The sequence below is a fragment of the Acomys minous genome (assembly GCF_964271855.1).
Source record: "Acomys minous genome assembly, chromosome: 7".
NCBI classification, from domain to species: Eukaryota; Metazoa; Chordata; class Mammalia; order Rodentia; family Muridae; genus Acomys; species Acomys minous.
The window spans coordinates 24,797,740-24,825,176 of NC_140488.1; the positions used below are offsets into that span (position 1 = coordinate 24,797,740).

The window sequence follows — 27,437 nt, forward strand, 5'->3', positions numbered from 1 at the left end:
AGTAGTATAAATTACTTCCATAAAAGGTTTGAAGATAAATTCCATAGTTTCAGTGAGAGTTACAATAAGGTCATTGCTAATATTTTTGTTTATATCAGCATTGAAATTTACCAAGAAGTAAATTTGGGATGGATTTTCTTTTAATTTTCAAATAATTTTGATGGGACCTTTTTACTTAAAACACCATTTGACATAAGTAATATATACATAGCACAGAAAAAAACCCTGTAGAGACCTAGTGATTGATTTATTGGTTTATTTGATAGTGTCTTCAGGGGAAAATGAAACAATACAATAAAAATATCTAGGAATCACTAGTGTCATAGGATTTCACTAGCTCTATAGATAGCTCTTGCTCTCAAGCTACAAATCTTTGGAGACTATATTGGGTCCTAGATAATATAAAATGTGGATTTATATTCAGTAAATTGGTTACTGGTTGCCATGTCACTCTCTTTAACTTGAGAGCTTTTCCTATAATATATATATGACCTGAGGTGCTGTACTAAATTTTCATGTATCTGGATCTTATAAGTCCAGCCACGCAAAACTCTTGAAACCTCTATCTTATTAAGTGTCAAAAGATCTGCACATTAGCGTGAGGCATAAAATATCCCAGTCTCTGAAGGCATTAGCTGGAGCCAAGTAGAACAAATACAATTTTGGCCAAAGGCCAAATGAAGACCTTCAACTCATCAGATCTTTATTTAATGGACTACTTCAACTTTTACAGAAATGGGAAAAGAGCAATGAAAAAGTTGCATGAGGAAAGTAGACTATGGTTTTGTATTAGATCAAGTTCAGATCAACTTCTTTATCTTACACTTCCTCAATAAAAGAAATTGAAATTTTAAATCAATATTATAGTAGTTGTGGTCAATATTTATTGAGCATACCATGCCCACTCAGCCCTGGCACAGAAGCCATATCCTTGCCATCTCAACTGCTTATTCCAGGAGTAAACAGGTGTGCTGACCTGGGCAGAAGCAAGAAATGTGAAAGCAGTGCCAAGATTAGACAATTCAAGAATACACACACACACACACACACACACACACACACATTTGTTTATTGAGCAATAATTATAGGACATATGTGATACAGAATACCTTACATACATGATCTGGTTTTATATTTTTGTCAGTCCTGGGAGTTAGGTACTCTTACTAGCTTCCATTTATAGATCATGGCTCAAGTTCTGGCATGTCATTTGTCATCAACTTTATATACAGGGAAATGGACTAATATATTATTCTTAAAATTATCAAAAGCAAGACAAAATAAAAAGTATCATGATTAACAGTGATTAATCAGAGCATCCTAATCTCTGAGAATTTCTTTTAATCAGTATTTTACCCATCCTGTAGCATATTACTCAAATAACGGAGATGCATTTAAAATCTAATTATTTTAAGTAATATTGCTCCAATCAGCATTACAACTTTTGAGTTATGGCATTAATTCTTGATTTTTATCTACCATGGTTTTAATCACATGGCTTAATATAATCAGCTACCTGCCTCCACTTGTTGAGGATAAATTAATTCATTCAGTATTCACAATGCACTAGTGTGCTAGGCAGAAAGGGGTACAGTTGTGGGGTGCAGAGTCTCCTTGAGAAGAACTTACAAGTTCATAAGGAAAATCTTGTTTTAATTCATTTACAGTAAAATAATTGCCACAAACATCTATTTTTTAATCTCTGCAGCAACCTTGTACAGTGTTATCACTCTCATTCTGCACATTGTGAGACTAGGGCTGCGATGATATGGCTTGCCTGTCCTATCTTACTAGAAAAGGAAAGCAAGGATTTGCATTCTCAATCTATCTGTCATACACTTTCCCCAAACAAGCATCTGTTTTCCTAGGAACTTGATCTGATCAGAATGATAATGCAGAAGGAACTGCTAAGAACAATTTTGGAATCATACACAAAGGGGTGATTGCAGACCCACACCATTGGACCCACTTTGTTTGTTTGTTTGTTTGTTTTTAGTTCTTGTCATAATATATAACTATTAGGACATAGATAGGATATAGTGAACAGTTTACTTAAGGCATAGAAGGAAGTTTGATTTTTTGCATAGTTACTTACATGTTGTAAATGAAGAATATTTGACAAGTCCCAAAGGACAGTTAATGGAGTTGGTCCTACTGGAATTCTACTTGGTAGGAAATATATTACCTTTTATATGGTCTGAAAACTTTAGCAAAAGGATATTTATTAGAAATAATAATGTGAAAGCATTTTGCTCAGCATTCATTTTACTGAGATTTGCCTGACCTTTAGCTGACTGTCTTCCAACTTTTTTATTGATATTTTATAACACTGCCTCAATAATTGTACAATGGTGGGTCATAGAAAAATTTAGAGGTTAAAAAAATAAACCATAACAGACCAAGCTGATTCCCCCTTTGATAGAGAGGTGTGGATAAAAGGCTTGGAAGAAATAGCTTGACTTGGGGCTTTAGCAAAGTTTTTCTTCCCATGTATCATGAAACTTTAATAGAAACACTTGAAATTCCATGTGCTGCTACCAGAGTTAGAACTTACTTCTACTCTCCCCTCAGTTGTGTCTAAGGGTTTTGTGGGCTACTAGCCATGAATGGAGCACAATGCAATTGGAAATTTACTTAAAACACTGAGGATTGTTTTTGCGATCTTTTCAATCGCTAAGTTTCACAGATCATAGCATCCCATTCCAGTTCCAAACGTTTTGACCCTTTTGGCATTCTGTGTGGTACAGCAGTGAATAATTAAGTGTCCATGCTTCCAATAACATTTGGACATGGTGAGATGAATGGCACCAAACCTGGCCCATAAGTCCCCATTATTCTAGCAACTAAATAACTCCCCACCATGTCATCTCTCTCTTTTCCCATTTGCCATGAGCTTAGTTTTTGTTTTTTGAGTTTTTTTTGTGTTATCACTGGAGACAAGTGACACCAGAAGAGTCTAATGCTTGTATCTCCATCAGTTCAGCAACCCTTGTAACAAAATTATAGGAAAGTTGTGATGGCATAGTTCAAAAATTTAAAGCTGCCCCTTTTCAAAGAAAAGTAGACCCCACTATAGAAACACCTTTTTAGGAAGTCCCATAGGTTTTTTGTTTCAGATGGAGTATTCCTATGTAGTCTAGCGTGGCATCAAACCTATATGATCACCCTACCTCAGCATTCAAGTAGCTGGGTCTATCAGCACAAACCAGTGCATCCAGACAGTCCTGTCATTTTAGTGGAAGTACAAAACAAAAGTGGGAGGATTCTCACAAATGGCAGCGGCACTGTCTCATATTTTAATTCTGAAGTCATACCTGCCCAAATTACAGAGGGCAATTCTAAGGATGTACCTTTTTACATTAAGACTCTCTTAAGACATCAAAGTATTTTCCCCACTAGTGGCCCATATAATCAACTCTGGGGATGATCCCAGTCCTTAATGGAGTCTGGACTTTGGCTTTCTTTTTCTTCTTTAGGATTGAACCAGCTGCCCTTTGACCCTGCCAACAACAACGAACCCCTGCAATTTGGTAGTGCCACTGGCCCTCTGGTCGCAGATGGCCTCATTGAGAATGGAGGGGAATCAAGCAAGAAAAGAAAGAGAACAAATACTCCTTCAGGTAAGATAGGTGGTAATGCACTGTCTTAAACCAGTGCTACTGAGTCATTTTTTCCCATAGCCTATTAGGTTGTGGGCATTATGCTAGGCCTTGTAGGGATTATAGAAACATTCAGAATCCTTGCTCTTTTCATCTGATGGAGGAGTCACATATATGAACAACTGATATTATTATGAGTGCTGTGGAGAATGTGTGCAAGGGAGAAATGCAGAACTAAGGGATATTTTGATTCAACTTTAAATATTAAGGGATGTTTCATAGCACCAGTGACATCTTTAGCAGATCCTTGAAGAATAGTTAGATTTGAAGCAGGAAGAGTTAAATAATTTTGATTTTTATAGAAAAGGAATTATGTGAGTATCTATTTCACTACCCACTTGTCTTCTAATGAACATGGGACAGGATACTTTCACTTTATCTCTAAGTCAGATAATTACATATATTACAATCTATTCAACTCTCCAATGTATATTTTGTCCACGTGTCTACTATTATTTTGAGGCAGTATTTCCCAAGCTGGCCTCAAAATTACTTTCCTGCCTCAGTGACTGAATTGTGTGATTAGAGGTTGCGTCACCATACCAGGCCTCACATGGCTATTCATGCTCTTAGTGTTCGTTAGAATGCCTGAGAAACAGATTCTCCCAAATCCCTTAGGACAGCACAATGGATTGTTAGTATTTTCTGCATTCTTTTCATTTCTCTCTTCTCATTGGCCTGTTGTCATCTGAAATATCTCTAAACACAATGAAAAAAAACAACATAAAAAACAAATATTAACTGATCATTTGTTATCTCAGGTTTCATCATTTTGTTGTTTAGTTATTCATTTGAAAGTAGGTCAGAGATCAACCTGAGATACTTGGGTAGGCCTGTTAGGCAAAATCGTATGTGCTTAAAAAGAAAAAACCTTTTTATTTTTGCTTTTATTTTCCACTTGTGAAACTGAGTATGTTCATAAACACAGTATCATTTTCTGTCTCTTGGGTCATAGTCAAGATGTTTGTTAAATATATGTTTGGGAAATAAAAACCCAGCATAAATTGCCTGTACGGAACCATTAATAAAGAACAGAGTTCTTTTTATAGGGCCCAGGAGCTGGCTTGAGTTCTAACTCTGGAGATTGCTCTCTCCCTCCCTCCTACTTTCCCTCCCTTTCTGTCTCTGTCCCTCTCCATCATTCTTTCTTTCACCTTAGCCCCTCTGAGTTCTCCTTTGCTTCATGGGAAGCAGAAATGATGCTAAGGCCTACTTTAAGAGATTGATAGGTAAAGTAGTTGAAATGATGGAAGTGGTATTTAATGTACCATATCTACACACAATAACCACATTGATAAACTACTGTTATTTTCTTATTATATGATATGATCCTCATCTTTTTAAGCATTGATATATTTCACTTTTCAAGGTTATCTATTACAAGCACAAAGTGTGCCTATCATTTTGTGTGTGTGTGTGTGTGTGTATGTGTGTGTGTGTGTGTGTGTGTCTGTGTGTCTGTGTGTGCTTGTGAACTAACTCATTTGCCTCTTCAAAACATGTCGAACATAGGTCAAATTTGCTTGATTACTTAGAGGGCATCATTAGTTATTTCTTGTACTTAAATATTCTATTAAAGTTTTCAGAATTTACTAGGAAAGATTATATAACTTTTACCTCTATATTTACTTATTCTGGGTTATGTTGGTGTTTCTAGTTACTTTTTTCATTAAAAATTATTATAATTTATTCAGATTACATCCTGATTGTTACCCCCTCCCTTGTATCTTCCCATTCCCATGCTCCCTCCCTATTCCCCTCCCCTACACCTCTGATGGTGGGGGGTCCTCCTCCCCCACCATCTGACTACAGCCTATCAGGTCTCATCTGGATAGCCTGTATCCCTTTCCTCTATGTGCCTGCAAGACCTCCCTACCAAGGGGAAATGATCAACTCACAGGCACCAGAGTTCATGTCAGAGGCAGTCCTTGCCCTCCCCACCATCATGGAGAATGAGCTGTCTGTCCATCAGCTATATCTGAACAGGGGGTCTAGCTTCGCTGCATGCACTGTCCTTGGTTGATGCAGCAGTTTGTGCATGCCCCTTCGGGTATAGATCCACAGACCTTGGTGGTCTCCCTGTGGAGCTCCTGACGGCTCCAGGTCCTTCCATCCTTCCACTCTTCCATACAACTCTCAGTGTTACCCCCAGAGTCTGACTGCAAGTCCCAGCATCTATCCCAATCCCCCACTGGGTAGGGTCTCTCAGAGGACCTCTATGTTGGGCTAATATCCACTTAAAAGTGAATATATACCATGTGTGTCTTTTCTAAGTCTGGATTACCTCACTCAGGATGATCTTTGCCTGCAAATTTCAAGATTTCCTTGTTTTTAATAGCCGAGTAATATTCCATTGTGTAAATGTACCACCGTTTCTTTATCTATTCTCTGGTTGAGGGACAGCTAGGTTGTTTCCAGATTCTGGCTACTATGAATAAGGCTGCAATGAACATAGTTGAGTAAATGTCCTGTTGGATGATGGTGAATCTTTCAGTTATAGGCCCAGGAGTGTTATAGCTGGGTCTTGAGCTAAAGCTGTTCCCAGTTTTCTGAGAAAGTGCCAGATTGATTTCCAAAGTAGTTATGCAAGTTTGCACTCTCACTAGGAATAGAGGAGTTCCCCCTTTTCCACATCCTTGTGAGCATGTGCTGTCATTTGAGTTTTTGATCTTAGCCATTCTGATAGGTCATTTTGATTTTCATTTTCCAAGTGACTTGTGAAAATCTAAATGAAATGGACAATTTTTTTATATATTCTACTTACCAAGGTTGAATCAAGATCAGGTAAATAAATTAAATAGTCCTATATCTCCTAAGGAATTAGAAGCAGTCATCAAAAGTCTCCCAACCAAAAAAGCCCAGAGGTAGATGGTTTCAATGCAGAATTCTACCAGACCTTCATAGAAGAGCTAATACCTATATTTTTCAAACTATTCCACAAATTAGAAATGTAAGGAACCTTACCAAACTCACTCCATGAAGCCACAGTCTTCTTGATACCTAAACCACACAAAGACCCAACAAAGAAAGAGAATTTCACACCAATTTCTCTTATGAACATTGATGCAAAAATACTCACTAAAATACTTGCAAACCAAATCCTAAACACATCAAAAATATCATTCACGATGACTAAGTAGGCATCATCCCAGGCATGCAGGGGTGGTTCAGTATACGGAAATCCATCAATGTAATCCACCATATAAACAAACTGAAAGAAAAAAAACATGTGATCATCTCCTTAGATGCCAACAAAGCATTTGCCAAAATTCAATACCTGTCCATGCTTAAAGTCTTGGAAAGATCAGGGAAGGAAGGCACATACCTAAACATAATAAAGGTTTTCTAGTTATTACTGCTACGTTTTATACAAGACCTGTTTCTTTTTTTAAATGCATTTATTTTATTACACATGTATAAAGCAAACTACATACAGCAGGGAGAACCATGTGACAATTATGAGTTATATAAATGTTACATTCATAGTGGTTTGGCTATTTGTATTTGTCTAAATTTCTGAATGGAATTCAATATCTATCCTATCTCACCTCTAATAACTTAACTTCTTTATCTTGATCTAAAAAGATCTTATCCCCTAACCAACTAAACTTGATTGTAAAACTAGACCTGTTTCTTTTCTGCAGTCTGCAGCCACTTATCCCTTGCAGCATTCCTTTAGCGATTCTCTCTCTTTCTAATCATTTAATGAACTCTGAAACCAGCAAAAACATCATTTAAAAAATCCTATCCAGCTTTATAAGTCCATTTGTCACATGTGTATGTTAAATAAGGACAAGGTCAGATGTCAGTAGAACCTGCCATGGAGAGTGTACCTATGATTTAGATCATCGACTTTTAAACATCACTCTTGGCTGCTCTTGGGCTCTCTGATCACCACTTCGGTTTTTTGTTGTTTGTTTGTTTGTTTGTTTGGTTTGGTTTTGTTTTTTTTTGTTTTGTTTTGTTTTTTTCACTGTAACCAGCAATGGGCTAGTGTCAGGCAGTACCTTCCTAACTGTGGTTAACTCATGGGGAATGGGGAAAAGGGGGTATGTATTAATCTGAATTGTGAACCAGCTTTAAAGAATTGACATTTTCTTTCTAATGAGCATATTCAATGAGAGCCAAGTTAACTGTTGCAGATAAAGGATTTTAACAGTAGATTACACTAATCTATAATTAGCAGAATCAATTTGCATTCAAATAATGAATATTCTGAAGTTCCTTAAAAACAGTGTGCTCTTTAAAATAGGTGGAATTAAGCTTCTGGAAGGCTAAATTGACTTCCTTGAAATCCTGTTCATACTATTTGCTTAGTGAGCTCTTTCTTTGTTAAGTAGCACAAAGGTAACACCAACCTGGTTAAATGACCACAAACTCCAAATTAGTGTAGTTTATATTAATGAGGTTTTGTGATAGAAGGAATCTCTTATAAATTGTCCAGCTGGCAATGCTGTGATATTACAAATGGGTGGATTGCTTCATAACATTACTTCTTTCATCTATAGTGTTAGACAAAAGGAAGAAGCGAAGTGATTTGTAAATTGGAACTTCTCTCTTCGTTTGTCACCATTCACTGCAACATGGCAAAGAGGGAAGCTGGGGTTTGAAGTTCTGATTTCAGTTCTGGGCCACTGCAGTCCATCCATTCTGGCTCCTTCTCCTTCAGTGCGAATGAAGTGGAGCTGCCCGGAAAGTCAGCTCCAGTTCCTTACTGCATATCTTTAATGTCCTTTCTCACTCTTACATCTCTAGCAAACCGCTTGTGTCCTTTGTACTAAAGCTAGTTTCTTGAAGGTTACTGATAATTTCCAGTTGTTTTATTCTCCCAAAGGTTCCTATGGGTTTTTTTCCCCCTCAAAGGTTCTTATGCTAGAAGCTTGGAACCAAATATGCCACTATTGAGGTGATGAAACTTTAAGAGCTGGGCCCCAACCAAAGGTATTTAGGTTATACAAGTTCCTGCTCTGGTAAGTGGACCAATGCTGGTCTCTTTCTGTGGGTTTGCTCTTGCAGGACTATACTGATTTCCACAAGACTACATTTTTATAGAAGGGCATGTCTGGCGTTTTCTCTTCTCTTACTTTCTTGTTTCACACATGCCCCTTCTCCATGTGGCTGCTTCATTTGCTACCACCCCTCTGAACTATAATGAATGATTAGTCAGATGGAGGCACAGTGCTCTGTAGACTTTTAAACCACCAGAATTATAAACCAAATATTCATTTTGACAAAGTAATCGGCCTTGGATAGTTTCATATTATAACACAATGAGTAGAGACAACCTCAACATTGTAGCAATTATGATTCAATATTTTTGCTACATTTGACTACAAAATCATAAGTATCTGACTGCTTTATGTCTTTGATCTTAAGGTAAGTTCTTCAGACTGTGCTTACTCTAACATTATAGGTATATACCTGTAGGAATATTTCCTTGGTCATTATCCAGTTACATAAATTACTAAGATCACTGGGAAGTAAATTGCTTTGAAATGCTGCTCTATTTCAAATGAATTTGTTAAGCCACAGGAATTTATAATTCCAAGTTCCTTTCTATAAGACAGTACTGTTGCCAGATTTGAGAACCAAATGGATTTTCAGAAGGCCAAATGCCAAAAACTAAAGCAGAAGAACCCATGAGTCATTATGGCAGACTGAATAATGACTAAAACGGGATGGATTACAACACTGTTCACTAGTATTCAAAGACAGTATCAACACTCTATGGGACTAGGCAAGTAGCCAATTAACTAGGAATGATCAGGATGTCCTAGTGAATTTCCAGTCATGCATATAGTCCTATTTCCATTTTCTTTCATCTCTAGGCCTATACCTAAGACATGCTTGCATTTAAATATCTGAGGTTGAGCTACGCATCATTGATTGTGGTAGTGTATCTGCCTGGCAGTGTAAAGTCTCAGTTTTGCTTTCCAGTATTGCACTAAACAAGCAAAACTTGATATGTAATACGAAGTGGTATTGCCAAAGTGAATGTGAATAATGAATCACCCAGTATAAAGAGAGAGAGAGAGACCTCCACCCACTTTCCACTTACAATAATGAGTGAATCCCAAGAGTCAGTTCCTTCAAGAAAACAAATTATTAGTGGTCCACATCAGGGTGGTGGTTTCTTAAAGGGTTTTCATAGTCATTGGTTTATACAGATGAGATACTAATATCCAGAGAGGAAAATTAGCTTTGACCAACATATACTAGCATCATTGGGAATATTTCATTAGGCTAAGGACCCCAGGAATGTAGCTAATCCTGACCATAGATATCCTAGCTAGTCTAGTTTGCTATGATAAACACTATAACCGAAGCAACTTGTGGGGAGGAAAGGTTTGTTTGGCTTGCACTTCAGTGTTATAATTCATCATTAAGCGAAGTTAGGACAGGAACTCAAGCAGGAACGTGGAGATTAGAACTAAAGCAGAAGCCAGGGAGGAACACTCATTACTGACTTGCTCCCAGGCTCACATTCAGCTACCTTTCTAATGTAGCCCAAGGCCACTTGCCTAGGGTTGGTGCTTTACACAGTGGGCTGGACCTTCCTGTTCCCTCACAGATATGCCCACAGGCCAATCTGATGAAGGCAGGTCTTCATATGAGGTTCCCTCTTCCCTGTATGTCAACTTGACAACCAAGAGTAGCCATCACACTGACTTATTATCCAGAGTTTCAGTTACAGTTTCTGACAATCAAAGCAAGAGTCAACAGTGTAAAGACAGTAACCGTTTCCACCGATGGCAAGTCTATAATAATACAAAGAAGTGAGCCTGCAGAGCAGCAAGGAAGAAGGTTCGGTCAGATATAAAGAACTGTATTAGAATGAGTTATCAAGGAAGTTGTTCAAATTCACTTGGTAAGGAAAATAGAGGAGTAGATGAGACCAGGCATCTCCGCCTGGTAGTGTTTTCATTTCCTTCCTTATCTAGAAAAAAGGCAACAAACCAGGGAACTTTTCTGTGATACTTAAAGCCCTTTGATTTACCTCACAGGGCTGAGACTTTTATTTCACATGTACTTTGAAGTCCACAAATGAAAGCATCGATTGTTTTTAAAGAGAAAGAATGCCACCATTTTTTTGTCTTGGTGTGCGGTATTTCTAGCATGTCAGCTGAATTATTATATTGCCAACGGCAAGAAGAGCCTATTGTTCCTTCCAGTGGAATTAAAATAAGAAAAAGAATAGACTAATCGCCCAACTCAGTTTCTTTAGTCCTTTGGACATTTTTATCTGATTATAGTTTCAAAAAATAAAACCATTATCTTGATAACTGAAGGGATCAAAAAGTAACTAGACTACTTTCGTTCTTAGGTCTGATAGAATCACAATGTGAACATTTTTATCTTCATGGACTATCTTGAGGAGGGGAGAATGAGAATAACACAGAAAAGGCAAGGTAGAAAAATGCAAACAATTCTCTTAAATTTCCTCAATCATTATTATACCTTTAGAATGATTTTGTGAGTTCATTGCACCAAAGCCTTTAGGAGTTAGTGGATTAGCAGACAGAGGATGTAAAGTCAGCCTCATATGTTGGTGATAAAAAGGCTAGTGGCAGAAAGTGATTCATAATATTTTAGAGTTGCAAACAACTTTGTCTAACTACAACATTTCTTCAAGTAAAGAAATTGAGACCAAGAGAAGGGACTTATCTGAGGTCACATGGCTAAATCTGAGAACTGGATGTAATTACAACCACACTATGTAAACATTTCAATTTGGCTAACACTATGTGATTAATTTGTTGTTACTAGAAAAAGTGAAGTGCTGACCTCCCCTGTACTAATGTGATTTGTAGCAAACTAACCTAGCAGCATGTGAAACTCCGTATCTCTTATGCCGCTATCCAGGGGGAAAGAAAGCTCTTTGATCTTCAGATAAAGACTTTGTGATAGGGAAACACTTGTGAGGGAATTACTCCTGGCAAGATGTATACCTGCAGTTTAGGAAATCAAAGAAGAAATTCTTCATGCTACCTGCTGGTTTTATGTCGCCACTGCCAACCCACCCTTAAGTCTACCTCATCCACATAAAAACATTTATAAGTATGATTTATGTGTAATTTGAACTATGTTATATAATATATATCTGTCACTTGTTTTTTTAAATTTAATTTTCCTTGAGAATTTTGTATATAGGTATTATACTTATATCATTTATATCTCTCCCTCTCTTCTGATTTTTCTTATGCCTCCCAAATTCATGATCCTGTCTTTAATTATTCTAACATATATGAATATTTTATTTTATATAATATATATATATGTGTGTGTATATGTAAGCACAGCCTCTGAATCTGTTTGCTTGAGTTCATCTGTATATGTGTTTATGGCTGACTGCTTGAAAATGATAACCTATGATTGGATTCATCCCTGGAGAAGACTGATTCACCCTCTCTAAACATTAATTGCCTATAGCTCTTCATTGAGGAATAGGACCTCATGAGAGTCTTCGTGTCCACTTTGGCATGTCATTGTGCACATCTCAGTTAGGCAACCATATTTTTGAGATTTTTTTTTAGGTGTACCTTAGAAGTTTCTTGCTCACAGCAGAAAGCCTTGGCTCTTGTCTCTTGCAACCTTTCTGGTCCCTCTTTTGCAATGTCTCCTGAGCCTTAGGTTTAGAAGCTGTGTTATAGATTATCAGTTAGGGATGGACATTCCCAAACAGTTGTCCTCCGCATTTTGACCAGTTGTAGCTATTTGTAATGATCTCTCTCTCTTGTTAAAAAAAAAAAAGGTTCTTTGATAAGGATGAGAGCTGCACTTATCTGCGGGTATGAGGATAAGTACTTAGGATGCAGTGAGAGGCCCACTCAATGAGAGGGAATTCATGTATGGCACTTTAAACATTTGCAACTACCTAGGACCTAGAAGGGAACCTATTACCCCTACTTTCAAAGTTTTGATTTTTAGTCAGATTTGTTTTTGGTTTTGGTTTTTTTGTTTTGTTTTGTTAATAGCTTTAGTTCCATGAGTCTCAATTTCAGAGTAAGGAGACTCTTACATTTTGGGATGTTCTGTTCCTATCTGTTCGATCAGTAATGTTATAGTTCTTTTTCCTGTCTTTTGGTCCTTTAAAAACCTCTTGGCATTGGTAAGATAAAATAGCATATTTAGATATTCTGTGAAAATTAGTTTGTACTGGATTTGTCACTAACTAGTCTTTTGACCTTGAGTAAATTGCAGAAGCCATTTCTTTTTTTTTTTTTTTTTACTTTTTTTCTCCTTTATTAATTTATTCTTGTTACATCTCAATGTTATCCCATCCCTTGTATCCTCCCATTCTTCCCTCCCTCCCATTTTCCCCTTATTCCCTTCCCCTATGATTGTTCCTGAGGGGCATTACCTCCCCCTGTATATGCTCATAGGGTATCAAGTCTCTTCTTGGTAACCTGCTGTCCTTCCTCTGAGTGCCACCAGGTCTCTCCCTCCAGGGGACGTGGTCAAAGTTGAGGCACCAGAGTATGTGAGAAAGTAATATCCCACTCTCCACTCTACTGTGGAGAATGTTCTGTCCATTGTCTAGATCTGGGTAGGGGTTTAAGGTTTACCGCCTGTATTGTCCTTGGCTGGTGCCTTAGTTTGAGCGGGACCCCTGAGCCCAAATCTGCCTATCATAATGTTCTACTTGTAGGCGTCTAGGACCCTCTGGATCCTTCTACTTTGCCTTTCTCCCATGCTTCTCTCATCTAGAGTCCCACTAGAATGTCCTCCCCTCTGTCTCAGCTTCCTGGTAAGTGAAGGCTTTCGTGGGACATGCCCCTTGGGCTAATATGCAGATATAAGTGAGTATATACCATTTGAGTCTTTCTGCTTCTGGGTTAACTCACTCATTATGATCATTTCTAGCTCAATCCATTTGTCCACAAATTTCGGGATTTCTAAGTGTCAGTTTTCAAATCTATTTAACATGAAAAGCGTTTTTGAAGCTATCAAATACTACTTTTGTGGTTAATGCTCTGAACATTAGGGTTTGAGTGTCTGAATGTACCAAATTGTGTTCTCTATTCTTCTATGTATTAAATCAAGAAAAAAAAAACAACAAAAACGTTGTGATAAACAAAATACACCCTTAGTCTCATTATACATCAAACCATTCTGAGTAATGTACCTCTAGGCCTATAAAGCCCTCTAGCTCTAAATGTACCCTTCAGTAGGAATTAGCATTAGTGTCATTGAGAGCAGTTGCATGTATCTATCACACTTACATAGAAAATAGAAATTAAATGCAAGGAGGTCCTACAAGCGTTTCTCTATGTCTACAGTGAGGTGAAACCCTGCAGAAGTTCCTATAGCCTTTTCTTTACTCCCTCACAAACAGCTTGGCAGTTTCCTTCTCCCCATGAAATTTTAACAAATGACATAAGGACCTCCATATCCCCAAACATTGACATTTATTTTGAGAGTAACATGACTTGCTTTTCTAAAACCTATCCTTAGGATTCTTTTCTAGAATGGGTAACTGACAATGACAGTCCACTGTGCTTGAACAAAGCAGTAATGTTGTTCTAGTATGCCTGTATTACACTTAGGTGTTGTTTCCTTACTTATGTCAAGACAGATTCTAGGTGAAACAGCCTTATATTAGTGAAGAGATTTCATTTCTATGAATTTCAAATACAGAACATTTCTGATGCCTATTCAACATGATCATTTATATGTGGTTGCAAATTTTAAAAGTCTGAACTATCTCTTCTAACATATAACAATGAAAATAGTTTTTAGGGAGCTGGTAAAATCACTTGCTGCCAAGCTTGATGGTCTGTGTTTGATCCCCAGGATCTGTCACCTCTCCAAAGGCAGTGGGATCTTTGAGAAGGGAGCCTATAATAAGGCAGACTAAATTCTCATGCAATAGCCAACTTTATTCAGATTCTCAGACAATTTATACTCTGAGCGTTAAGGTCACATGAGTAAAGTTCTTATGAGTTCAAGCTGTATACAGTAACAAGGACAAGCCACAGGATGCAAAAATATACTTTTCCATAGATGCAAACATTTAATTGAACAGCATCAGCAAGCAATAATGTGTAACCTGAAGAAAACTCACTCCTATCCACTACACCTGGGATGAGCATGAAAACACACTCCAAGATCAATTCCTTCATTCGAAGACAGTGAGGTCACATGATTCTTATTTTCTTGGAGTGTTCTCACAAGCACTCAAAATTTTCCTCATATGACTCCATTCCTGGACCATGTTCCAATGAGGACCTACACAGTGGAAATAAAAAGCCAGTTCCTGCTAGTGTTCTTGCTGGCCCTCCCCTCCTGCACCATGACATATGGCCAGCACATAGAGCATCAGGGCAAGTAGGTATACCTAGATGACTATGGTTCAGAAATATAAGAAATGTGCAAAATGAGACCTCCAGAAACTAAAATGCATTTGTAGCACAAAATATCTTCATTTGAGTGAAGAGGCAGCCTACAATGTAGGTGCTGGTTTTAAACTCTGTTTTAAGCTTCTACCCCTCAACCCTAGGGAGGAAAGAAAGAAGGCTAGAAGGGAAAGGGGACATAGACCTCTTTATTTCTGGCTGTGTAGGATTGTTGGGTTCTTTGAGAAAATACCAACCTCAGTCCTCAGGATATCTAGCAGTCCAGGATTGGCAAATGCAGAAGGATGAACAAGCAACCTTCTTCCACTTCAGTCTGTCTCCTGGAAACCCTCTCTAGAGTCCTCAGACCTAAACTATCTGCAGGTGGCAAAGAGCCCCTCTCAGAGCCCACATGAGGCAAATAGTCTGCTGCTGTGGACAGTCTGAATCAACCCCATATCCCACACCTGGGATTAAAACAAAAAACATGTTTGCATAACATAAGTGAATTTTTAATGACCCACGAAACTTTCCACTACACTACAAAAATACATTAAAAAAAACTTCCCTAACTTTACATCTGACATAGGATTAGTATATAGAATATACAAAGAACACAAAAAGTTAAACACCAAAGGAACAAACAACCTAATTAACTGTAATGTGGAACTAAAGAGCTTTCTTAAAGAAACACAGATGACTGAGAAGTATCATTTTTAAGTGTTTAAGCATTAGTAATCAGGGAAATGTAAATTAAAACCACTCTGCCACTTTAAGATTTCAACCTATTCCAATCAGCATGGCTAAGATTTAAAAAAATGACAAATGTCATCATGGATGTAGGGAAAGGAGAATTCTTACTACTAGTGGGAGTGAAAACTGGAGCAGCCACTGTGGAAATCTGTGTGGCGGTTCCCCAAAAGATGAAAGCAGATTTACCACAAAATCCAGCTATACAACTATTGGGCATTTATTGAAAGAACTGCATATTTTATTGTAGAGACACTTGCTCATCCTTGCTCATTCCTATTCTTTTCACAACAGGCAGGAAATTGAATCGGCTTAATGTCCTTAAGCTGATGACTAGATAATGGAAATGTGGTGCATTTACACAATGGAATATTATTCAGGGAGTAAGAGAAATGCAATTTGAACTTTGAAAGTAAATGGACAGAGCTGGAAATAGTTATTTTCAGGGGCTGGAGAGATGGCTCAACAGTTAACAGTACTTACTGTTCCTGCAGAGGACCCCAACTCAGTTCCCACCACTTACATGACATCTAGCAACAACCTATAATTCCAGTTTCAGAGGATGCAATGCCCTATTGTAGCCTCTGTGATCACTAGGTATGCAAGTAGTGTGCACATAAAACAAATATAAACAAATATTTTAAAGTAATCATGCTGAGTACAGCTCCAGAAAGACAGCCATTACATGTTCTCTCTCAAATGTGACACTAGCTTTGAGTCTTTAGATGAGTACATTTTAACTGGAGTACCCTAGAAGTCAGAACACTAATATTGGGCCATGGGAGGATTTCAAGAGAAATGGATAAGAGATACAAGTGGCATGGTGGAGAAATGAGGATAACAGAACAAAAGAGGCCAAATGGAATGGAACGAAGTGTAGAAGAGCAAGTAGCGTGAGGGGTACCTGTCACTAGAGACCTTCTGAAAAGCCATGTGGAACCCCAGTACTGTGGAAGCTTCCTTACAAACACATAGACACACATGTATAACAAAGGGAATTTAAGTGGTCATTCAATAAGAGGGAAACAGGAAAGTGGGACAGAGGGGAGGACATCCTATTGGGACTCTAGGTGAGAAAAGCATGGGAGAATGGGAAAATAGAAGGATCCAGAGGGTCCTAGAAACCTACAAGAAGAACATTATGATGGGTGGATCTAGGCCCAGGGGTCCTGCTCAAACTATTGCACCAGCCAAGGACAATACATGCAGTCAACTTCGTACCCCTACCCAGATCTAGCCAATGGACAGGGCATTCTCCACAGTTGAGTGGAGAGTGGGGTCTGACTTTCACACATACTCTGGTGCCCCTTATTTGACCACGTCCCCTGGATGGGGAGACCTGGTGGCACTCAGAGGAAGGTTAGCAGGCTACCAAGAAGAGACTTGATATCCTATGAGCATGTGTGTGTGTGTATAACACATAGCTAGAAATAATAAAAAGAATATTGTGTATAAAGTATTTAAAGTTGATTGGGAAATGTGATGTAATAAAAAATCAGTCTTAAAGAAAAGAACATATGGTGTTGGGAGGGAAAGTCATGGGGGGATAGAGAAGGAATTAAGAGTGAAGGAATGGGGTGGATTTGACCAAAACACATCATATGTATGTATGAAATTATCAAGAAATAAATAAAAGAAGAACATTAGCAGTGTGGACTATTCTATGACTGAATGTGTCTAGAATGTCCTGTTAGAAACTAAGATGACAAGAAACTAAAAGACGGAAAGTAGTTATGTAAATGTTGACCTTTCTGTGTATCTGAATAAAAAAAAAGAGAGAGAGAGAGAACTTTATTTGCAGTTTTTCTTTCTCTGCTCTGTTTCCTGATAAGCACTTGTTTTCTGAAATCCATGACGATGCATTTCCCTATGACTGTGAGCACAGGGACATGCTTGATTCTGTGCAGTCTTGAATTTCCTTAATAGTGTAAACTGTTGGGTGTATTCTACTATAGTTATGATAGTACTCATCATTGAGCAATTTGTCATATAACAATTAATTTTGGGTATTCTTTATATTTCATATTGTATTTTAAGCAAAAATAAGTCTCCTGTGAAAGCTATATTATGAAATGCTTTGTGGGTTGATGAAAGTGACAACATGTCCAGTAGGAACATGGAGAAATAAGTGTACTAATTTTCAGGGTGGGTGCAATGTTTAGCAGGTAGCATCCCCTCACTGTAGTCACTTTGTCTGCATACAAGCTTTAATAACAACAGTAACACAGCAGCAGTAGCAGTAGCTTTTATTAAATATTGATTGTATGCCAGGTACTCCAGCCAAGTGCCTCACATATAAATTCAAGCAGTCTTTACAACATATCTGTAAGATAGACATTCATACCTTTGTTCCGGGCTTATTCTTTCTCTGAGTGCCATCAGGCCTCCCCACCAAGGGGAAGTGGTCAAATAGGGGCACCAGAGTTCATGTCAGAGTCAGTCCCTCTCTCCACAGAACTGTGGAGATTGTCCTGTCTATTAGCTAGATCAGAGTAGGGGTTCAATGTTTACTGCATGTATTGTCCTTGGTTGGTGCAGTAGGTTGAGCAAACCCCCCTGGGTCCATATTCACTGTTGCGGGCTATTAAAAAACAAAAACAAAAACAAAGCTTGAACATCATGAAACATTCTTAGGCTCCAAGTGGTAAGTTAAAGACTAGGTCTTTCGAGAAGGAGACAAAGTAATAGTTGTTAATGCCACAGGCTCACAGTCCTGGCTCCAACCTTAGGCACCTTACTTCAGTCCTGTGAGCTTTACTTTCCTTACCCTGAAATGCTGGTAATAATGCACTTTTAGAATTCATTCAGAAATTAAATAGAGAGTGCTTAGTACATTGGATTTTTGTTCAATTAATATTTATTTAGTCTTAATAAGTGTGAGTCATTTTGGTAGGCATTCAGCTATTACAATAAGCTGTGAATAAGACGGACATTGACCCTTGTCTTGTGACACAGCCTAATGAGAAAGACAGCCATTAAGCAAATAATTAATTATTTGAACTCATGCTAAGTGCTATGAAAGGACTACTAGAATAAATACACAGTCAATATGAGTAAATATTACTGAGTGGGTATTATATGCTGGGAACTATGCCAGGTAAATAACTAAGTGCAAGTACATAGTCAAAATGAAGAGGGGAAGCAATTTCATGAGCTTGTATATTGGTTTCAGAATGGGCTTAAAGAAGCCTTTCCTGGGCAGTCAGGGAAACTTTGAGAGAAGGAAGTAAAATCTATGAAGATATTTGGTTCACATAATTGGCTAGGGAAGAAAACAGGTTGGAAATGTGTTTTCTTTCTGCAAGATCAATTCCGGAAGGTCATGTGAGTTTTGAAGTGTAAGGGGCCACCGGAGCATAGGAGTACATGAGAGAAGTTTTAGGAAACCATGGGCACCAGCGCTCCTTCTCCAGTGAATGCTAGGAGTTGAGTTTGCATCAGAATTTGACAGAAAGGCTGTGAAAATGACAAGTCTCAGCTATCCACTGTTTCCAGACTTTTATTTAAAAGCCATTCCGTAGAAATCTTGTGGCTTTCTGGCAAGCTGTTTTCTAATCTTGCTGTTTTTATTCTCCTCCATAATTACCCTGATGTACGACGAACAGCCTGAGAAACATTGACTAATGCATCTGAAATTATCTCAGCAGGGTAACCACAAGATTTCAGCTTCTCTTGGCTTTGTGCCAGGTCTCTGTTAAGCTGCTCTTCCCACATTAGGTATGTGAAGGGAGAACTCCAGATCATTCAGGCTGGGGCTTACCATCAATTAAGACTGTTGTCCTTTGCTGTGGGGTGCCACTCTCTGTGGCACAGCCTATAGAGAAGGAAATGTATTTACTTTCTGTTCTCCTGTCAAATGGCCTGTTGGCTGATTGGGAAGCTGTGTGTTGCCGCTCAGGTGGCTTAGAAGTGTTTTCTGCCTTGATTGCTGTGAGTGAAGGAGTAGTAGCTGAGGAACTTGATTCTTGTCTTTCTCCCTAGGCCCCTAGCTAGTAAAGTTAAGCATAGTTTAGGACTTCACACACCAATAGCTGAAAGTCTTTTTACCATAATTCTGTGAAGGTCTTGTTATTATAGTTGACCCTTTGGATGTACATCCTTGGATTCAACCAATCATGGATCAAAAGTGTTGGCAAAAAGTATGTTGGACTGGGATTATAGTTCAGTGTCAGAGTGTTTACCTAGCATGTGGGAGGCCACAAGTTCAATTCCCAGAGTACCATATATGTAAAACGCTATCTGCAGTGAATAAGAGCAGACATCTCGTTATTCTTTAAATAATACAGTATAACAACGTTTATGTTGTATCAGATCCTAGAAATAATCTATCAGTGGTTTCAGTATATATGAGGTCATGTATAAGTCATATTCTAACACATCACCATTTTATGTGGAAATAGAACATATTTTGGTGTTTATGGGAATCCTAGAACTGATTGCTCTGCAGAAACCAAGAGAAGTTAGTACTGCCATTTTATACTTAGTGGAATGAGGACACAGAAGGTCATAGAAGATAAGCAAACAATAACCTCTTCAAACCCAGGGTGTTAGATGACAGTTCCTATGTGTGCTGCACTGTGCCCTATTTTGCTTTCCAAAGAATGTGGTTATGTAAAACACACACCCCTCTACATATATGTAAAAATAGCTCATGAATTTGAAAGAGAGCAAAAAGGAGTATATTGGGGTTAGAGGAAAGAAAGGGAAGGAGAAAATGATGTGATTATGCTATAATCTAAAAAAAAGAAAAAAGAAAAGAAAATTTAAAAAATATATAATGCAACTCAGGATTTCTTCTTCGTAGTGCAACCCTCTTTCCATTAAAGCATGGTGTATCATGAATCTGATTTTTTTTACTTTAAAATGTTTATTGCAGTATATGCAAATACGTAAATCATATATGAGAACCAGTGGACTGTCACATCAGCTTATTCCCATGAACAATGCCTGATGGAAAGGCACAGATCATCTGTGGCCTCCAGAAGTCCACTGCACCCTTTCTAGCCTCTTCTGCCCTTAATCTGCCTCCTTGTTTTGAATAACTACATTACCATGTTAAGGGTTGGGAATTTACTACTAAGATACTCAATGAGCTTGATCATTTGGACTCCTGAACAAATACAAGTCTAGAGCCTAAGATGTAAGACTGCAGAGTTCAGTGGCCAAGGGCTGAGTGCATTCCATGACTAAAATTCCCCTAATTGCTTAAGCAAAGCCTTAGTCACATCAGACTCTGAACCCTTGTATTTTGTACCCTGTCGTCTTAGCAGCCAAGAGTATCTTGAATCCTGTGAATTTAGCCTGTGTGACAGTTGAAAAGTGGTAAGCTGCACTTTTGCCTTTTTCTTGTTTCTCTGATGAATAGTCAATTTAATCATATTTTTAAATGTTTGCCAGCCTTTTCTGTTTCTTTTAGAACACATGTGTGATCTCCTTTGCCATTTTGTATAGTTACTTGTTTTTTTAAATGTATAGACTTACAAGAGTTCTTTTTTCCCTCTCTCTTTAATTTATTTATTTACTTTACATACCAAACACAGCCCCCTACCTTCTATCCTTCCGGTCCCACCCTCCCACCTTCTTCCCCCATTCTCCCTCCCCTTCTCAGAGAAGGGAGACCCCACCCCCACATGCCATCCCTCCCCAACAATTCATGCTGCATCAAGACTAAGTGCATCCTCTTCCACTGAAGCAACACACAGCTGCCCAGCTACAAGAAGGTGGGCCAATAGCAGGCAACTGCATCCATGTGAGTGACAGCTTCCTCTTAAATTGTTAAGGGACCCTAAGGGTAGTGAGCCTAGGTCTGATTTATATCATAGTAATCAATGCTTTTTCTGTTAAATGTGTTTCCAAAGTTTTTTCATGTTCTGTCATTTATGCTGCATGCCATCACATCAGTTCTCTTCTATAAAGACAGGGTGTTTGTTTGTTTTGTAGATTGTGTTTTGTAGATTTCCTGTCATCCCCCAAAATGGTATACCACACATCTTCCAGAGTTTTGAGAGTGCCCTCAGTGCCACATACTCTATTCCATTGACCCCAGAAATATAAATACATAGATCAAATTTTGTTTTCTCTGCTGGTGAGTCATCTGGCCTGCGGTAGTTGGCAGAGAAGCTCTTGTTTTGTTTACCAGACTGGCTCCAGATGCTTTTTGAGAAAAAAAATAGGGTAGCAGGACACACCTGCCATTAAAGCTTTGGAATTCAGTTAACAGGAATGTGAACAGTCATTCTAACATCATGTACCCAGCTGTTTTGTGCTACGATATTCAGATAGCGTAGGCAATTTGGAATGTTTAATTGCTGCTTGAACGTGTTCGGTTACACAGAACGAGGTCTGGAAATGTTCTATCTGGTATCTATAAAGAGAACTGAACTTCTATTGGCAAAGTGGAAGCTCTCCTAAATTCTCATCCATATTCTTAAGAAATATAAGGTTATATACAATTAGTATATTATATATAAAACATTTAATCATAGAAGTAATCATATTTCATACATAAAACATGTACTAATAAAATGTTAAGTCTGTCAGGATAATGTTTAGCTAGTTATATAAGCAGTGTAAAAGTATTCATCAAAGTATGGAGTGAGAATAAAATAATATGCTTATATGGATATTTGGTCACCACTTATTGGCAATTTCTAACAGTAAATGGGAGATAAATAAGACCTGACTTTTGTATTTGAGGTATTTACAATTAGTAAATAGAAACTATCCTCTTTTGCTGATAAAAAATCCTTCCCTAGAAATTCTAAAGGCCCACATTTGCTAGTGTCAAGTTGGAATTAGTGAGGTTATGTGAGAATAATAAAAGTAAATCCTCCTGCCTTTAACCAGCACTAGTGTGTTACACCTGTGTTTTTCTCCCTGGAAGTCCATTAGTATGCTATTTTCAGGAAAAGTTAATGTGAGCATTCAAGTAAGCAAAAAAGGTGCCATATGCCTTTTTAGAATTTCTTTTGACACCTTTAAGGTATGAAAGGGAAAATGATGTTCATTTGCATTGATGGGTGTTCAGATCGCAAAAATAAGAAAACTAAGATGGGATATTAAGTCGAGTTTTACAGAATGACAGGTTTTTTCCTAGCTATATTTGGGTTGTAGACCATTTGGAAAAGTTCTAGACCTTCAAGAATAGCTCTCTAACTCAGAATTCCATCTTCAATCACCCTGACTCCAGACACCCACCTACATATTTATCACAAACATTCTTTGAAAGATCAGGCTGCTCTTCCTTCCTAGTGAGCCAGAGTTATTTTTGAAAGTTAGCACTGGCAGGGTAATTCTATCCCCTTCTTTGTGGAACAGGTGCTCAAGCCTTTCAAATTTCATTGGCCACTAGTGGTCAGTTTTCTTCCAGGGCAAGACTTTATAGCCCAGAGCACTTCCAGAAGGGCCAAGTATTCTCCAGAGAGTCCAAGTATTAAACTGAAAGCATATCCAGGAGTGAGAAAAGAGCCAAAACATACGAAAAGGTGGTGTAAGGGGCTGGATAGGGTAGTGGGAAAGAAAGATCACTTAGAGATCGTCTTTCAGTGATTTAGAGCCAGCATGGCAAGACAAGTGTGTAAATATTTGTCACTATAGCAGTGATCCAGAATGAGGGAGGAGTGCCTGCAGCAGACACTCTTATTGGAGAAGCTTATAAAAAGTATATCCAAAGAGTTGTATGTGTCTAGTGTTAGGAAACTGCCCTCCTCCCCTAGCATTAACTGAACTATAGTCCAATATCATACAATAGTGCAGTGCAAAACTGACTGGATCCCACATCTCTGGAGTCCTTACTCTCTCTTATTTTTCATTATTTACTGTTATGAGTGAAGAAGGATGGGAAAGGAAGAAAAAGAAAAAAAAATGGCCTGAGATTGAATACCTGCCTTTACTCTCACATCTTACTCTTGACATTTCAAATATCTTATATCCTCATATTCAAATACAAATCAGTTCTATCTTCTGCCAGACAGTCATTCCTCCTTTAGCCCCATACAGTACTGAACTCCTTGCTAAAAAGTATCATGTGCTTTCAGTTCAGTCTGAATAAAATTTTCCTTTATTCAAATATACATTTTTCCTGCTGTAACACATAGTATTTCCTGTGTATTGTAGACCTTTATATGCACAACTAAATTCCAACAATGCACTTTATTGTGAACATCATCACAAATTAGTAGCAAAGGTAAAGAAAAATCCTCAGAATCTAATAAAGCTCCAAGAATGTATACATACTCATGCATACTCATGCATGTATGAAGCTCTTATACACGTCAGATGTAGCATATAAGGATAATGGAAAATACAAAGGGTATTTAATGAGTAGAGGTGTGAAAGGGTTTCCTTAGTCACAGTTCTAAGGCATAGGAAGTCCAGAGTCAGTGGGCTGTATCTGCAAGGGGCCACAGGAAAAAGGGGTAAAGAGAGGAAGAGAAGAAGCCAGGCTGAATTGATCCAGTTGTTCAGGAACTTGATCCTACCAACTTACTCCTAAAGTAACATTAATTCATTCATGATTTAGGCACCTCTTAAAATTCCCAACCTCAAATAATGTTGCTGTGTCAATTCAACATGAGTTCTAGATGACATTCAAACAATATCAAGCACAAAATTCAAAAGCTAAACTTTAAAAACTTCAGTAGAAAATGCCATTGAATATCTTACTAACCTTGGAAAACTGAATATGATTTAAGGCACAAGACTGAAGTCTATTTTAAAATATTTAAAGGGCATCAAGATGGTTCAATGGTTAAAGGTGCCTGAGGATCTCATTTCAGTCCTTGGGACCCATACAGTGGAAGGGAAGAACTGACTCCTGAAGGTTCCCTTCTGACCACCAAAGGTGCATACGCAAACACACACTCATGCGCACGCGCTCGCACGCACACACACACACACACACACACACACATACACACACACACACACAGAAGTTATTTTTACAATTAAAAGACTTTGCTTTTCATATGTGAGATATACCATAAACTGTATAAAAAAAACAAGACATAGACTAAGAAAACATGCACAAAACAAAACTGATAAAGAGATGATATGGAATATATGTAAAAAAGTTATAACACTTATTAAGAAAGCATAAACATGGAACTGGAGAGATGGCTCAGTGGTTCAGTATGCTTTCTAACTCTTGCAAAGGACTGAAAGTAGTTGCTTCCCCTATACTGCGTGTTGCACAACTGTCTCTAACTCCAGTTGCAAAAGCATCCATGTGGCCTCTACTGGCACATGCACTTAGGTGCACATGCCCACATATAGACATATACATACATACTTATAAATTAAAAGAAAAATACTAAAAATAGATTAAAAAATAAAACACAGACAGTCCCACTGGGAAATGGACACAAAATGCAGACATTTCACAGCAATGTAGGCACATATGCTACTTAACTTGTGAAGGGAAATTCTACATCATTACTAATCAGAAAATATATACTTCAAATAATACTAAAATATTATTTTATACCAAATTGGTTAAAATGATGAGTAAAAAGTGAGAATGCTAGATAGCCTTTTTCAACTGGGAATCTTTGCAAAAACAAAATGTTATTGCCCTAAAGAATCTTCTCTTTAGAAATATTTTGCTTCCATGTGTATCTAAAATGGTACTACTACTGTCTACCCTTGAGAAAATTGAATAGTCATTTGAACAGTTTTCTGAGCTTCATGTTTCAGAGGGAAAATTTCAACTGAGAAGGGCTGTACAAATTTTCTAATGAAATAGGGAGCCCAGAAATAAGGCACCGTGTGTGTGTGTGTGTGTGTGTGTGTGTGTGTTTTCATGAGAAAAACAAATCCTGAAAGATTACATAGAGCGTGTTATAGGTTCATTCAAAACTTAATTTTTGGGGTACAAGTAAGAGTGCAGTGTAAGAGCATTGCCACAAGTTTGAGCTCAGCACTTGTGTCCTCAGTACTATGTAGTGAGCACCAGGACAGCATGGCTGCAGAGGGAGGGAATCTACACGAGAAAACCCCAAACAAGGAACAGTAACATCATAGTTTTGATGGTACATATAGGCTTAAGAAGGTATATAAAAAAGAAGGGGAAGGACGTGGAATTGGTTTGTTTGATTATAGGTCTTTTATTACCTTTTTAAAAACAATTAAAGAAAGAAGGCACCAGTGATGGGATGTCACAAACCAAGTGTTCTAGGTCACGTACTTGAAACTATGAAATAAACGTGAAAAAAGTGATTTTGATTTAAAAAAATAAGACTAGGTAAATAACAGTTTTTACTTCTAACTTTTCTTGCTCTTTCTTCCTACTCCTTGTATTTCCTTCTCTCAGTCATTTGTTATCTTCCTACTGTGTCCAAGAATTAATGATTCTGAAAAATACTAATTTTACTGAGAAAGCCCCAAATGACTGAGAACTGGGTTTTAAATGCAATACTTCCTGAATTGTCAACCATTACTGAAGTCCATTAAACCTCTTTAATTGTGTTTTCCAATTATAAAAGTATCCTGCACACATACCTTCAAAATCTTACCACCACCAAAACTTTAACCTCTGCATATGATGACTCTAGTATTCAAAGTCAGTAATAGCACACTACTCTAATAGTGGTAGATGGTACTGAATTAGGGTACTCTACTAGATTATCTTAGATGGGGGAGAAGGAAAAACAAAACTTTGCTCTTAGCCTAAATCTGTGAGTCTGCTAAATAAGTTTATTTTTAAGGCCTTACTTAATACGTCTGTTCATTTCCTGCCACAAATATTCCTCTAGCCTCACCATCAGAGAGCTATTTGAAAAAACAAAATTTTTGAGTCTCAAGGGGAAGATGAATTAGAGGGTGGTTATCTTATTTTAGTGTACTATTTTGCTGTTGAGCTTCAGTGCATAAAAAGCGAAAGAAATCTAAATATCTAGGAGATGAAACCAACGACCATGTATATACCATCAAATATGAGCATCTTAAAAGTTAACACAAACAAGTGTACATGCATGCTCTTTGGTTGGTACTTAGGTCTCTGTAAGTCCCCATGGGCCTAGGTTAGCTGACTCTGTTGGTCTTTTTGTGCCTTTCTTAACCCTTCAGGGTCCTTCTACTCTTCCCTGAGCTCTGCCTAATGCTTGGCTGTGAATCTCAACATCTGATTTGATCAGCTGCTGGGTTGGACCTATCAGAGAACTGTTATGTTAGGCTGCTGTCTGTGAGGAATCCAGTGTTTCCAGTCTCCTCACTTTCATCAAGGGGTGATGCTTTTGACCCCTCAATTCCCTTGTTGCCCATTGCCACCCAACACTTGCTGTGGCCAAAAGCTATCAGATAAGATTGGAAGAACGTGGCCTCCCTCACTTAGCTCTGGACCACCCATTCACTTGCCACCAGCCTGGTAAGGAAGTGCTAGGTCCTGCCACCACCATTAGGCCATGAGCTTTGAGCTCAGGTCTCTAGGTGAACAGAGCATTCTCAGGGTGACTCAGACTGGCCAGCCCTCAGGGTTATTGGTGGTTCCACCTAGAGAAACACCATGCAGAGAGAGTCCTGGGTGCACACAGTTCTGAGTTGGTTCCTTTGCCCATAATTCCTTTGCTTGTACACATTTGTACACACCCTGGCCACGCATTGGGTCTGATATGGAACCTGACAGCTGGGACACAGAGCCCTGACCCTGTGGACTCAGGTTTCAGTGCTGATCCTCAAACTCTCCACAGAGACCCAG

The 27,437-nt window shown here is 38.2% G+C and overlaps 1 protein-coding gene across 7 annotated transcripts in view; it reads left to right on the forward strand.

The window, feature by feature from the left end:
• Nucleotides 1-27,437, forward strand: part of ENOX2 (ecto-NOX disulfide-thiol exchanger 2) — a 299,360-nt gene that overhangs the window by 134,974 nt on the left and 136,949 nt on the right. For 5 of the 7 annotated variants that reach the window (XM_084788928.1, XM_084788929.1, XM_084788932.1 and 2 more), the window contains one exon: nt 3,477-3,620. The exons of the other annotated variants lie outside the window; for them this stretch is intronic. In XM_084788928.1, coding sequence (XP_084645054.1) covers nt 3,477-3,620 — 144 coding nt within the window. The remainder of the gene's footprint in view (nt 1-3,476; nt 3,621-27,437) is intronic. 7 annotated transcript variants of the gene reach the window in all.